The 12,532-nt window shown below is 37.4% G+C and overlaps 1 protein-coding gene across 15 annotated transcripts in view; it reads left to right on the top strand.

Moving 5' to 3' along the window:
• Window positions 1–12,532, top strand: part of Msp300 (Muscle-specific protein 300 kDa) — a 235,060-nt gene that overhangs the window by 206,522 nt on the left and 16,006 nt on the right. For all 15 annotated transcript variants that reach the window (XM_075297876.1, XM_075297874.1, XM_075297868.1 and 12 more), the window contains 3 exons: window positions 2,651–2,761; window positions 3,335–3,499; window positions 3,766–11,013. In XM_075297876.1, the coding sequence (XP_075153991.1) occupies window positions 2,651–2,761; window positions 3,335–3,499; window positions 3,766–11,013 (7,524 nt within the window). The remainder of the gene's footprint in view (window positions 1–2,650; window positions 2,762–3,334; window positions 3,500–3,765; window positions 11,014–12,532) is intronic.

The following is a 12,532-nucleotide window of genomic DNA, read 5'->3' as shown; positions in this document are numbered from 1 at the left end:
GTATTTTTCTGTATAATAGATAATTGGTCATAGTATGTCAGTGCAGTAGATGGAGTTCTAGCTGTTCTAGCAAAAGGCGAACTGATGAAGTTTAAAAGTACTGGAATAAATTCGGATTTGGTTCCTCAGTCTGGTTCTCATTAAAGTGTTCCAAAAGTAATGAGAATAACTTGTTTATTTAAAACATTCATTATGATAAACTGAATGAATATGCAATTGATATTCAAAATAGAATATGGGATTCAGAAAGTTGCGTGCCAAAAAAACCAAAAAAATCTTATTTTCCCTTCGTAACTTTCAATGCTTTCGATACTTACAAATTTCAATTTAATTTTCGAAGTGTTCAAATCATGTAATTCAATCCAAGTTCAAGTTTAATATTGAACTAAGATCGCATAAATTTTTGAATATATATCGAATTCATTTTTTTTTAATTGATTGAACAATTCATAATTAAAACCAATCCTATTCCATATAGTTATGCTCATTTCAAAATTAAAATGAAGTACTTCTTCAGTATTTTTGCCAGAGATATTTTGCGGAAAATATGTAATAATCATTATGATTAATTCATTTATTGAAAACTTAATATGTTGTAGTTCACCAATAATAATTGAGGAATACGAATGGTAATAGAAAAAATTTCGAATGGTTATAGAAAAATGTGTAGTCAACATTAACTAGAGTTTAAAATATTTTATCTTTTTGTAGCCTAACAGATTTCTTTTCAATATTGAACATTTTCCATGTGGTTTTAAAACATGTGATTTTAAGTTCATTTTTATTGATTTTTTTTTGTCTACTTTAGGATTGATAGGAGAAATCTATCAATCTTACTTTCCATTCCAAGCACAAAAGATATGCGATTATTCAATACGAAAAATATTTTACCAAATTTTTACCTTAGTAGTTTTTATGACAATAATATACATTTTTATGATGATAAAATTATTATTTATCATATAAATATTAGGTTGTAATATGGCCACATGGTTCCTATAAATATGAACTCTATAGTGATTATATTCTTAATTTTTACGTAGTGTTGTAGTTTTTCATTCCCGATTGATATATTAGGTTCGTTATAAAGATTTTCAGAAATGAAAAATATCCCCATGATATGCATTGAAATGTCAATATGTAGAAATCCTTCTTGTTATTTTCAAGAATATTAGTAAAAAATATTACCACAAGTTTTGTCACATATTTGGTGTAATTCAAATATAGCATTTTGAATTCTTCAAATGCGGATATGCATTTAGCAAGAGATACCACATAGAGTCTCTGGCCACTAATTTTTTCACTCAATTAGTGACATTTACACTTCCAATCTGTTTATGAATATTAATAAAGATTTACCCAGATACTATTGGAAATTTAAGATATATATTTAAATGGAGATATTCAATACCTACTGGATAGAAGTTTTATATGAACTATGTACAATTTATAGGTAGATTTTTACAGTTCCAGATATTATATTCATGAAGATGAAGAGAATATTTTTCCATCACTTCATTATAATTTTTATATTTACGACCAAATTCCGTATTTATTTCCCAAGAACTTTCATTACTTCAAAGAAATTTAAATATTTATTTCATAATAGCTCATTCACATTAGGCTCGAAATCTACTAAAAGTGAATTTAGAAGACAAATGACAAATGAATAAGTTGAAATCTAGATAAAATTGATTTTGGAATTATAATGTGAATGAGATATTAGGAAACAATGTTTCCTAGAGTTTTATGCAGAAATTCCCAAGCTCAAATGACAAAAAAATAATGCTAGAATAAAACTCTGAAAGACTGATAAAGAATTCTCAAACTATTCCAAAAACAAACGAAAAATCCAAAGAAGAAATACAACCCTGTATATAATTAATACATAATACTTTCTAAATATATGCGCATGTATTTATATAGTTTGGTTTTTGACATACCAAAAAACAAAACCCATTACCTTTCTATTTGCATTTTATTGTTTTTTTTTTCTCTTTGCCTTTATAACCATCTAAAGCATGTGTCTGGGGTTTAATTCTGTATAGATTGTACATACAGGTGTATATATGAAAATATATCTTCAGCTAAAATGTAAAGGAAAGTAATAAAATATGTGATATCATTTCATATTTTATGACTGCTTCAATGTTCTTAAATTATGAGGTTAAACATATACTCTCATTTAGTTTATTTCTTCGTCTCATATCTATAAATATTTGAATAATATTTATACTTAAAAAAAATAGTTTCATTTGCACTTTAGCTGATGATAATAAAAGAACCCCTATCCTAATTATTTATTAAATAAAACGTTTATCAAGCAAATATATCGACTTATTTGATGCGTATAGTAAAAACTTTTTTAGCCTTTAAGGAATTGTTTATAGCCTCTCTTTTTCTTTATTGTTATTATTAAGTATAAATTATTTAATGGTGTCTTGCTTTTATAATATATACGATCTTACGCCCTATACATATTTTTTAATACTACCCGCCCATTTATTTATTGCGTATTGTTAAGTGTTACAAAAATGCCACTGTTTAAATGTTTTGCAATAATTCGTGTTTTTTTTTATAACATCCCACTTATTCTTACTTTTGTTAATTTACCATCGATTACCATCACCATCAAAATAAACAACCACAGGATGTTATAAATCAAGAAGTTGATGAATTGCTTCAATCGCTAAGCACAGTCGAGGGGGCGATTGCATATTTGCCCCAGCACAGTTTGGATGGTATGCTGCAGGGTCTGAAGGTAAGTAATCGAACCCAAAAAGTTATATACACATTTTTCTAATATGTATGCAAAAACACTTTAATAAATCCCCCACCTAAAAGCTAGCAAAACAACCCAAAAATGTTTGTGCAAAAACAAAACACGCACATTCTCTTTGTTTTTTTTTTTAAGTTTCATAGCAAAACAATTTAATATTAACTAACTTATGATGAAATTCAATAATTTGCAATATAGTTTTACAAACAAGAATTTAAGTGATTAACTCCTATTTAATAATTATAACTCTGCAGACGAGTTAAAATATTAATCATATCGTTTTTTTCGTTCTTGCAAAAACCCATATATCTCACCACTCCTTGGACTTTCAATTTTTTTTTTTAAATAAGTTGAGAGAATTGTGGTTTTCCCTTAGGATTGTTAAAATGACCCAAAAATAAAAACATATTTTGTTGAGGTCTTTAGAATATGTCCAAATGTTAGATTCTTTAGACTAAATACCTTTAATTACAGCGTATATGGTTTAAATTCTTTACAAATACAACGCAATTTTTGTAATCTGTTTACTGATCCACAAATTTTCAATTTCCATAGCTAATCCAAGAAAATCTTGAGTATCAGGAACAAGAAGCTCAACGCCTGAAAGCGGTCAGCCAAACCCTGCCCACAGATCCTGCCACTGAGCGTCTATTAAACGAAATTACTGATCGTATTGACATTTTGCTAAGACGTACACAGCAAGGCATAACCATGATAGCGGTAAGTTTTACAAAATTTATGGTACTTTAAAGTGAGTTACACGGTTTCTATACAACTTTTATCTTTCTAAAAACTATTTGTTTTCGCCTTCCTTCTTTGAAACCGAAGATTACAAGCAATCACAGTCACACATATACTGTGATATTTTACGATTTGAAGCTTTAATGTATACCTTTAAATTGCATAATTAATTTATAAATCATATTATTCGCCATTTACTATGTAACTCACTCCTTTATTCGTTCACCTTTTTTTATCTCGTACAGAGTGCTGTACATGGTCAAAAGAAACGCACCCAAGAGCTTGAAGAATACCAAGACCATTTGAATGACATTGAAATTTGGATTCGTGAAGTTACTCAAGAGTTGAAAGAACTGGAATTGACACCGGATAGTCCAACAGATGAACCCACTTTGAAATTACATGTAGAAAAGAGTCAAAGCCTATTACGTACTCTTAAGGAAAGGCAACAATCATTGGAAGATTTGGTGGAAAAGACCAAACCTCTGTTGGCTCATGAAGATGTTGCTCCTATGGCCAATGCATTGATTGAACAACTTCAATATGTTATCACGATATTGCGAGAACAAATCAATGTGGCTACTAAACGTATTTATACCATTGAGACCAGGATTGTTGAATTGCGCCGAGCCAAGCAGGAAGAGGAACATCGCAGAAGAGTTCTCGAAGATCAAGCCATTCAACCTCCCACCTCGAAACAAGATGAGGCATCGCTGGCGTCCAATGACAGCACAGTAGGATCTAGTCCCATGCCTGAGGAGGAAATGGTACCAGCCGTATATAATGTTGAAACACAGACTTCCGCTAGCTTGGCAAAACCTGTGGAAATATACAAAGAAAGTGCCACTGTTGAGGCCCAGACCAGTTTGCCTATGGAAGAGCATCCCGTGAGGGAAGTGGAAACCGCTGAAACTGCTATGCAAACGCAGAAAGAGCAGAAACCAACTGAGAATATCACAATTACACAGATCAAGCAGCATGGACATGAAACAATTAAAATTGATTCAGTACCAAATCCAGAGGTGTCAGAGGTTAAAGAGAATGTTGAAATTGAGGCACGTTATCACCAGAAGCCTCAAGGGGATATTGAAAGATCTACCGAATTGGTTTTGAAGAATGTTCCCTCGGTATTCGAGACAACCTTTGTTGAGCCTGATGAAACCACCACAGAGGTAGTTGTAGGACCTGATGGCACAAAGCATATTGTCCTGAAGAAGGTCACTCGTAGTCGTCAAGAAATTGTTCAACAGCAACAGATTAGCACTATTGCAACGGTGACTGATGCCGATGGAAATATACAAGTCAAATCCACAGACCAAATCAATTTGGAAAATGTCCAAACCATCGACACCACCGCCGATGATAAGCAAGGCTATAGTACAGTAGTCACCCAACAAACCCGAGGAACTTTGGTTGATGGCTCAAATCCCGAGTCAGTGGTTGTTCAAGAATTCGAAACTCCCGCTGTTGTGGAAAAATATGAGGGAGACATCACCGCCGTTGTTGATCCCAAGGATGGACAACTACAGACTGTGACCCCTACCGAAGGAGTAAACCAAAGTACCATCCATGCTGTGGTTCAACAAGTTACACGGAAGGTTATACGCAAGACGCGAAAGATTATAAAACGTATCGTGATTATAGATGGTGTGGAACATGTTACAGAAGAAGTGGTTGAAGAGCCTGAGGAAGTCGAAGTGACCGAAGAGGATATACCTCCAGAGATAAATGTGAACATTGTTCGCACAGTCAATGGCAAAGTGGTTACTGAGGAGGAGTTCAATCGTCTAACCAAAGAACCGGGTGTGGTTATCCAGGAGATTTCCACGGACATGCCCGATGCCGGACCCCTTAGGTCCTCTCAACAGGTATTTGATATTGATTCTTCCATTATCACCACAACCAATATAACTCCAACCACAACCACCATAACAACAATAAAACACGAAACACACCAACCACTACAGCCAACAGATGAAATTACAAAAACAACAACAACAACAGAAACTTCAGAACGTCCCGTTCAAGCACCATCAGTAGTAGAAATAATTGACTTGCCTGCACATAGCGTAGAAGTTGAGAAAGTTGTCGACACGGTAGTAGTAAAACCAGAAGAATCGACAAATGTCGTACCAACAACCAGTTCCCCTGTTTCAGTCAAACTAGTGGAACAGCCTGACACCATACCAACTGTGATGACGGAGGAGCCCAAGATAGAAGATCTCCAAGAAATATGGCCGATTAAACATCATCTACAGCCAACAGATATTGAATTCTCTCAACACATAGAAATGCCAGTCCAAACAGTTATTCCTGAAGCCGAAAGTCCTAAGTCTCCTGAACCTATATGGCCGGTGAGCGAGGAAACGGGCAATCCAGTCTCTCTAGAGAATTATGAGTTTGATAAGATCGTGGAACGTCCAGACACAGCTAAAGTGGAAACAATCACCATTGTGACAACTACTGAGGAAGTTAAAGATAGTCATCCAATAGAGATGGTTGAAGAAATTTCTCCGACGCCAGAAAAGGTTTCAGACAAGACTCAAGATATTACAACCCAGTTCCTGGAAATGGAAAGACAACCTCTTGTTGAAGTGAAACCTTTGGAAGATAATCAACTCACTGATGTCGAACTATCCACTAAAGAAGTTCCGGGTAAAGCAACCATCACCATTGTGAAGACCACTGTGGAGACCACATTGCCAGGTGTAGATAAACCCATTACTGAGGCTGAAGACATTACCCATATGTTAACTCAGCAAGAACCTGCACAACCAACATTGCCAGATTCCTCAATGTCACAGCCTACAAGTCTTGATACAGAAGTTTCCAGTGATGATCAATTCTTACAACAGCAACCCAAATTAGATATCAAGTCAACAACTCAGTTATTCATTGCAGGTGAGGCTACAGCTTCACCAATAACCATGACTGCTCCTTCTATTGAACGTAATGGCTCTAGTACACTCAAGGTCGTGATGACCGAAACCGAGGAGTCTCGTGAACCTTCTGGACAACCCAAGGTGACCATGACCATTATTGAAACTGGAAATGTGGCGGTTGCCCCAGTCGATGAGGATGACACCAAACGAAGTAAAAAGAAAAAGAAGAAACCGAAACCGACACCACCAGTAGAAGAGCCTATCCTAAAAGCAGAAGAAGTTCAACCTGCTCCAGCAGCCGATATCGCTGCTGAAGAGCCAATTGCATTACCCGAGCCTGAGGAAGCCTCCACAGTTTCGGAAATTGGCTATGAACCTGAAGAAATACCGGGAGATGATAACAGCGAATCCCAAGAAACTAAAAAGAAGAAACTCAATAAAAAGAAACAAGCGATTAAAGCCACATCTGATGATGACAGCCATGTACCCCTTTCCTCCCTGGAATATGATGCTAGCCCACGCTCAGAAAGTCTGCCATCTGAAGGCAAAGTTCATCAGGAGACCGTTCTTGAGCTAAGTCCAGAAAGCGAAGCTTCCAGCATTTCTGTGGATACTACTGTCAATGTCATCGAAGAAGCTGTTATATCTCCTGAATCTGATTCGCCAAGGGAACCCATAAAAGAATTGGTAATGCCGGTGGACGTTGTTGAATTAACTTATGTTCAGGATGAGCAACAACAAACCACACCACGCGAAGAACCAAAGATAGAAATAGAGGTTGTCGAAAAGGATGTCAAAGAGAGTCAAACTCTTCCACCACCCAAACTGGAGGAGATGGGCCAACAAACCAGTCTTGAAATGGTACCAGATAATAAAGAATCGGAATCTCAAACTGTAACGATTGAAGTGAGTGAGATAGAAGTACAAACCGACCAGGAAGAGAAACCTTCGGACGAAGATAAAGAGAAAAACGAAGAGGCTTCCAAACAGGTTGTTGAAATGACTTCTGAAGAGATTCAAACTGAAAGTGAAGCTAAGCCAGAAACAAGTCACTCATTTAGCCAAACGGTTGTTATTACTACGACTGAAAGGGAATTGCAAACAACTCCAAAAGAATCGCCCCGCAAAGAACCAGAAATATCCACCACTGATATAATCAATCCTTTGGTCAGAGAGTTGATCGATGATTTCACCATCGAATTGCCAGACCCAAAGGCGGAGACCTCCGATCAGACGACGGTTACTGAAGTGAAACCTACACACGAATCCTACGTGCAGACATTGACGCCTGAACCCCAAGAAGTTTCCGCTGTTGTCGAAGTGAGACCCCCAGTTGAACAGCGCGAGCAGCAAACGTCTACCATTGAGCTTGTCTTAACATCGACGGCTGACTGCCAGACTTCTCCACGTGATGAACCGCAATATTTGGAAATTCCTGCTTCAGAAGAGTCTTCTTTAACTATTTCTGAACCATATAATTTGGAAATCCAAACCACCGTCACAATACCTGCAGATTCAGATACCTCCGAGGCTCAACCTGTGGTCTTCGAGCACACCGAAACTATTGAATTACCAAAGAAGGACAAAAAATCGGAGGACAAAACCGTAGACATTTCTTCGGGGGATTTGCCTGAATACAATGTTCATGTAGAAATTGATGATTCACTGGGAATGGAACCGAAAATAACTGTTCAACCCGCGGAAAAGAAACCTCAAACCGTACAACTCCATATCACCAAGACAACTGTAATCGAAGAGTTCCCCGATTTGCCCGCACATGTGAGTGAACAAAATAAAGTGAGTATCTCAACGCAGCAAACATCTAAGCCACGATCCCGTCCCACATCTACTGTTACCATTGAGGAGGTTACCTCACCAGTGGAGGAAATTGTTGTGCCTATTACACCAGGCCCTGACAATGAGGAGCCAATACGTGATGAGGAAAGTATTTGGATAAATGCCGGAGCGAAATTGCCCCAAGAGCAGGCACCGAAGGATGCTTCGCAAGCCCTTATCATGTCGGAAAGCCTTTTGCATTATCCAGGACAACAGACCATCATCATTGAAAGACAAGATATATGGAAAGAAGCGAACAAGTCCATTGGAGGTAGAATTAAAAATTTGAAAGAGGTTGAGCCTAACCCAACACCCCTCAGCAATGTTCTGCATCTAGCCACACTCTCTCAACAAATTAAAGAGGTGCCTACCGAACAGAGAGTACAAGAAGTCAACGATAGTTTGAACCAATTGGAAAAAGCTTTGGAGGAAGGCAATGATACCGTAGTCCAGACTACTGTAATTACTGTCATCGAAAAGATTTCAACTTGGCTCGAAACTATTGAGTATCGTGTCTACTTAATACGTCAGCAAACCAACGAAGGTCCATCTGAGGAGAAATTAAAGAACTACAATGAACTCAATGACGAATTGGCTATTATTGGTCAAAGCGTTAATCAATTGGAGAATCAACTTGCCAAATCGGAGAAGTTACAAGAGCCCGAAGTTCAACAGTGTTTGGATACTCTTAAAATGCATGTTAGTGCCGTTGAGGAGAAAACACATGATAACCAAGACCAAGACGTCAAGGATCTTGAGAAGTGGAATAGCTTTGTTGTATTAGTACACCGTATTTCAGGACTTTTGGAAGATTTGCAAGATCGTTATGATGCCATAGTCTCGCAAGACGGAACTCTGAAGAATAAACTCGTCTCTCTGGATGAATTGGAGTCTCAAAATAATTCCACTTTGTCTCAAATCTCCCAACTCATGTTGAATGCTAGAGCCTTCCAACGTGACTTCCCTGGTAAGAAAGTCCCTCAAGATATCTATACTGCCCATGAAGCTTGTCGCAATATTAACAACAACATTATTGCTGAGAGGGATCGTCTGTTGCAACTGCAGGCCTTGGCAGATGAGTATGAGCAGACATTGAAAGAATTTACAAATATCACAGTATTAGCCGATAAGTTGGTCGAAGGACCAATTGTCTCCAACAGTTTGGAACAGTTGAATAATGAAGTTCAGAAACATCGAAAATTCTTCGTCAATCTCAGCCATTGCAGAGCCATGTTAGAATCGCTTGAGGAAAATATTGACAGTGAGACCCGGGAGAAGCATTCCGAGTTACACAAAGAGTTGTATAATAGAGCCACCGTTCTGCTGGAAAAGGCCTCGGAAAGGTCATCCAAATTGGTACAAGCAGCCTCGAAATGGACTGTTTTGGAAAAGGGTATGAAGGATGAATTGCAATGGCTACAAGTGGCCCAACAACGTGTGCCTGATCTCTCAGCTGTTACTTCAGCTGACTACGACCAATACACTACACTGTACCAGTCTCTTAGTCAAGATATCTCCAATCATTATTTGAAGATGACCAGTATCTCAAACATTGCCAATAAACTACAGGACTTGGTCCAGGCCCCCAATTTGGTGGAGGAGACAAATGAGGCTCTCATAGTTCTGCTTAAGCTACGGGAAGAAGTGTCCGTGTATCTCCATCGTTTGCTGGTCTTCAGAGATATTTGGACTCAATATGTCAATCAAACCGATAAGATGGAAGCATTTGTTAGGGACAGTGAGAAGGAATTGAAAATGATCCAGATTCCCGAATATCCCTTGGAACAACCTATTGAGCATATGCGACAATTCTGGGAAATCAAGGCCCAATTTGAAATGCACAACAATATACGCACAGAGGCAGGAAATAGCTTTGAGAAGGCATTGCAAGTGATACCACTGGCAGATGAAATGTTGCAAAGACAATTCCATGCCCAATTGGAAGACAGATGTAATGCAGTAGCTCAAAGTATTGAGCGCATTCAAAATCAAATCGTTCGCACCCTCTCATCCGAAGATGTTGCTCCCGAAGATAAATTAAAGTTGGTCGAACGTGAATTGCAAGAAATCTACTTGACCATGACCAGCATGAAAGGAGTCATCAAGAATGACGAAGAGCTGAGCTTGTACATTGAACGTTTGCAAGTTCTTCGAACACGCGTCGGCTTCATCGGCAATGAGTTGGGTCGCATCGGCCTTCAAGAGCCTGCCATTGAACCCGAGAAAGTGGGCGAGCTATTCGCTTTGTCCCACAAAATTACCACCCAAATTGCTGAAGAACTTGAGGGCTCAGGCGTTCTCAAGCAACAATTACAGGCCATCCAGGAAGGAACTTCAAATTTAAGAAAACATCAGGCAAAACTCTCCGTCATCTTGGATGAATGCGAAACTGCTGAGAAACTAGGAAGCGAGGCCATTGAAAAGGCCGTGATCGACTGCCAATCCGTAGGCGAAGAATTAATTGGCGCCTGGCAAGAGATTATGCGAATACGGCAAATGTTGCACACCCTGCCGATGAGACTAAAAATGTCTGTGTCACCGGTTAAACTGGAACGTGATATCTCACAACTGCAGGATGATCACGCATTCCTTGAGAGCAAATGTACCAATATTATGACAATATTGCGTAATCGCTTGGCTCTGTGGATGCGTTATGAGAGACAATTGGAACTGGTGCACAACTCTGTGCAGGAAACCGACTTCATGATGGAGTTGTTGAAGGTCCACGGACAAGTCGATTATGAGCGACTACGCAAGGCCACTGAACGTCTAGAGGTAAGTGAGAATTATTTCTTTGCAAATGATCTTAAAAATTTTCTGGAAAAGAAAACTTTCAATTTCCGTGTTCCGGAGCTATGGCAAAATGAAATTCAAAAAAAAATATTTTTTAATAAATAACAGTAGTCTTATCGATATTTTCGGATTAACTGACCTAGAACAAGTGTTCCCGTTTTGTATTCATCAATTTTTTTGTGAGTTAAAGGGCTGGGAAAATTACCCATACTTCTCTTCAACTCTTAAGCACTACACTCCTGCCACTACCTACTAAAGTGAGGCATCATCATGCTACCGTCTTTGTTGTTAATGACCTTATTTACATTCTTATTAACATTTTATATGACTATGTTTTCCTGTGTATTAAGTCATAGAACAAACAACATATTTGCCTTTAATAGTTATCGGCCTGTGGGTGTTAGTCAATACGTCACACATCAGCACAGTGTCCCGAAAATTAAAAACAAAATTAATTGAAAACATTTTCAATGTAAATATTTGCAATCATTTTGTATAAATAGATGTGGTATTTTTTTGTTTTAATAGAACATTTAATTGGGTTAAGAGATATCTGATAGTCAGGATCAAGAACTATTCGTTAAGTATTTGTGAAAACACGGAGGCATAAAAATCAATTTGTTTTGAAGTTGGTCCAGACATTCCATTATAGCAATGAACATTGTATTTTCCTTAGGAAAATCCCCTTATTTGCATCCCTTTATTTTAGGAATGATATATATTTCATCATTCTCCCAGCCACTATGCTTGCAATGGTATGATAGGCTGAAAAATAGATTAGGAGTTATGTGTTTATATACGGAGACATAGTCTAAAATTTGTACAAATAATCAAAATATAAAAAACAAATATTGAATTTTTTGCTTGAATTTTTGAATTTTACTGAAAAAACAATTATTTGTCATAAATCCTATTCAAGGACAAATGCAGTGATATACATTTCATCATTCTCCCATAGAAAAGGGTTTCAGCCACTGTGCGTGGAATGAGATGGTAGGCAGGCAAATAGACTAGGAGGTATGCGTTAAATATCTGCGATAAGACAGAGGCATAGCCAAAAAAAAAAATATACAAAAATAATCAAACTATAAAAGACAAACATTAACTTTGTTTGCTTGATTATTTTGGTTAAACCAAAATCATGAGACAGAAGAGAGAGATTTACTATATGACTGACTGCCTAGCAAAGTACGATAAAATGTGCGAATAAGAATACAAACATACTAGGATCATATGTATCCCTAGTGAATAGGTTATTAGGTAGATGAGTTGGGAGATTTACAACAATAACAGCAAAAACTATCAATGACCATTCCGTATCATATTGTGGTCATTGGCCGCATCTCTACCTAGTGTAGCCGGGAAAACCTATAAGTAGCGATGACAAAATACCAACATGAAGTAATTATTTGTGGACTACAAATGAAGAAACAACGAAATACTCTCTGCTCGAAACACAATCAGTCATAGCAATAACAAATACGTGTATGTTGTAATTATT

Source organism: Haematobia irritans, chromosome 2 (genome assembly GCF_050003625.1).
Source record: "Haematobia irritans isolate KBUSLIRL chromosome 2, ASM5000362v1, whole genome shotgun sequence".
Taxonomy (NCBI): Eukaryota; Metazoa; Arthropoda; class Insecta; order Diptera; family Muscidae; genus Haematobia; species Haematobia irritans.
This window is presented reverse-complemented; position numbering and strand designations above follow the sequence as displayed.